Source organism: Portunus trituberculatus, chromosome 38 (assembly GCF_017591435.1).
Source record: "Portunus trituberculatus isolate SZX2019 chromosome 38, ASM1759143v1, whole genome shotgun sequence".
In the NCBI taxonomy this organism is placed as follows: Eukaryota; Metazoa; Arthropoda; class Malacostraca; order Decapoda; family Portunidae; genus Portunus; species Portunus trituberculatus.
Genome location: NC_059292.1, coordinates 10,957,731 through 10,960,612, shown reverse-complemented (window position 1 = coordinate 10,960,612; position 2,882 = coordinate 10,957,731). Strand labels below are relative to the sequence as shown.

The 2,882-nt window shown below is 50.4% G+C and overlaps 1 protein-coding gene across 1 annotated transcript in view; it reads left to right on the top strand.

Annotated features, from left to right (window-relative positions):
- Positions 1–654, top strand: part of LOC123514872 (extensin-like) — a 12,050-nt gene extending 11,396 nt beyond the window's left edge. The window contains exon 7 of the mRNA XM_045273132.1: positions 569–654. Within this exon, the coding sequence (XP_045129067.1) occupies positions 569–654 (86 nt within the window). The remainder of the gene's footprint in view (positions 1–568) is intronic.
- Positions 655–2,882: the final 2,228 nt, after the last annotated feature.

Sequence of the window (2,882 nt, the reverse complement as noted above, 5' to 3'; positions counted from 1 at the left end):
TCCCTTTTTTTTTTTTTCTTCGCTCCCTACAAGTAACCTTATATTTTCCTGTGGACATCACATTCCGGGCGCCAAGTCTACCCATTGCTTGACATGCAACGCGTCACTCGCACCGTGTCCTTGTGCCTGCCTGCCTGTCTGCCTACCTGCCCCACGTTTGCCCCTCTCCTTTACTCCTCTTCCCAGCGTTCCTCCATTCCCCCCCTCCCTCCCTCTCTCTCCTCATCTATCTATCTGCCTACCTACCTACCTCCATCTTTGTATCTCCATTCTCTCCCTCACTTCCTATTCCCTACTCCTGCCCCCACCATCCTTCTACTACTCCCTATTTGTGCCTACCAACCTTCACTTTCTTAATACTGCCACCTTCCCTCTCCTTCTACTATCCCCCATCTCAGCCTACCTATTTCCATATTTCACAACAATTCTCTCTCCTTACTACTATCCCTAATTCAAAACTAACCACCCCCAATTTCATTCATTATCCCATTATCCCTCTCCCTTCCCCTCTATTTCTGCTCCTTCCACCTTCTTACCTACATTCTCCTCCATATCCTCCCCACCTCAGTTCCTATTCCTCCCCGTCCCTCCCCAGTCCTCGCCTACAGTCCTGTCTCCTCGTGGACTCTTAGGACAGCTATTGACTCCATGTGACTCATATTCCTACTTTCACTGCTCACTCCCACGGGTGGCTCACACATAAGGTCGATTCCCTTAGCAGTTTTAGAACCACACCAGATTTTCCTAATTAACGGAGCGAAACGTAACACCTGGGGAAGGGTGAAACTGTGAAATTAGGGAGGCAACGCTAATAAACAATTTAATGCTATGACTGTAATCTTGGTGTCTTTAATGTCTTGACCGTTATCAAGTTAAAACAGAGGTTAGGGTATGTGGCAGGTTCATTGTATCTTAAACTTGGGAGGTGGAAAATGATGTAAACAATCTGTCCTCAAATTAAGTATACCGAGGATTTGTCCGTTACGTGCTGCTTTGAGACGAAGGCCACACTAGGACAGGAAGAAGGGAGAGGAGTCGGGAAGACGGTGGGGCTGGACCGTAGAGTAAGTTGGAAGCAAGAGAACTTTCCTTATTGGTGAAGCTTCCTCAGTGATGCAATGGTGATGGCAGTACCACCGCGGCCTATTCCTTGACCTCCAAGATGGGCGGAGGAATGTTAAGAGTGGAGAAAGCGCTTTATAGAGTGCTGCCCTGGATTTTATGTTCAAGTGTGGGAAGCAGATGTGGGCAGCACTGAGGCCAAGAGGAGGGCGGGGACGAGGTGCGGTAGGTCAGGAAAGGTGGGAACTGGGGAAGGGAAGGTAAGGGAGGGGGTGGTTATGTAGGCATTTCCTTAGGGGCACGCGGCGTCAAGGGGAAGAGGGAGAGACGCCGCCACGGAAGGTTGTGGCATTCATGGCATTCTGGGAAGAAGGTCCCCTAGCTGGCGCCTACACCCAGACTGCCCCTCTTGCTTACCTGCCTGCCTGCTACGTCTCTCCCCCCCCCTCTCTCTCTCTCTCTCTCTCTCTCTCTCTCTCTCTCTCTCTCTCTCTCTCTCTCTCTCTCTCTCTCTCTCTCTCTCTCTCTCTCTCTCTCTCTCTCTCTCTCTCTCTCTCTCTCTCTCTCTCTCTCTCTCTCTCTCTCTCTCTCTCTCTCTCTCTCTCTCTCTCTCTCTCTCTCTCTCTCTCTCTCTCTCTCTCTCTCTCTCTCTCTCTCTCTCTCTCTCTCTCTCTCTCTCTCTCTCTGTGTGTGTGTGTGTGTGTGTGTGTGTGTGTGTGTGTGTGTGTGTGTGTGTGTGTGTGTGTGTGTGTGTGTGTGTGTGTGTGTGTGTGTGTGTGTGTGTGTCTGTGTCTGTGTCTGTGTCTGTGTCTGTGACTGTGTCTGTGACTGTGTCTGTGACTGTGTCTGTGACTGTGTCTGTGACTGTGACTGTGTCTGTGACTGTGTCTGTGACTGTGTCTGTGTCTGTGTCTGTGTCTGTCTCCCTCTCCTTCAAAATTTATAGAGAGAGTTATGGCGTCGTAATGAAGTCACATGGCGCCGACTAGGGTTGTGAAACAACTCTCCCTGAATCACAGAGATACTGCCGCGAGCCACGAACTAAACCACAACCTTCCACTACATATAAAAAATCACAATCTCCTACACCTATTTTCCCCTCCCGTCTATGCCAACACACCTTACCACGTCTCACACACTGCAACTATCTCTCTGTGTTCCTCGTGTGCTAGACTCATTGGGGTTGTAACCGGTATCCAAGGTTGTCTGTGTAAGCGCCACCAGCCATCCCTTACCTCCTCCCTTCATCCAGCTAGCAGGAGACCCTATACCCTGCTTCTGCTTACTCTGTCCCCTTTCAACCCTCCTCCCTATCCTATCTCCCTTCCTACTCCTTGCCTGCCCTGCCTACCTAACCTAAACCACTCGGTGGCCTCTGCAACGACCTTGCGGAGAGAGAGAGAGAGAGAGAGAGAGAGAGAGAGAGAGAGAGAGAGAGAGAGAGAGAGAGAGAGAGAGAGAGAGAGAGAGAGAGAGAGAGAGAGAGAGAGAGAGAGAGAGAGAGAGAGAGAGACTGTACAGCAATGCAAACTGCTTAAGAAGGACAGGAGGAGGAGGAGGAGGAGGAGGAAGAGGAGGAAGAGGAGGAAGAGGAGGAGGAGGAGGAGGAGGAGGAGGAGGAACGTATCCAGGGTTACCCAGGGGGAAACACAAGCTGGAGGGAAGAGGGAAAAACTCCTCTCCCGCTGCCTCTCATCTTCCCTCCTCCTTCCTTTCTTTCCTTCCCTCCTCCACCAACCACCAAGACGCTATTTAAGAAACTCCCAAACATCTCTAGAAAGAAAAAAAAAAAGATACTAGAAAGTTTAGCAGCATCGAGA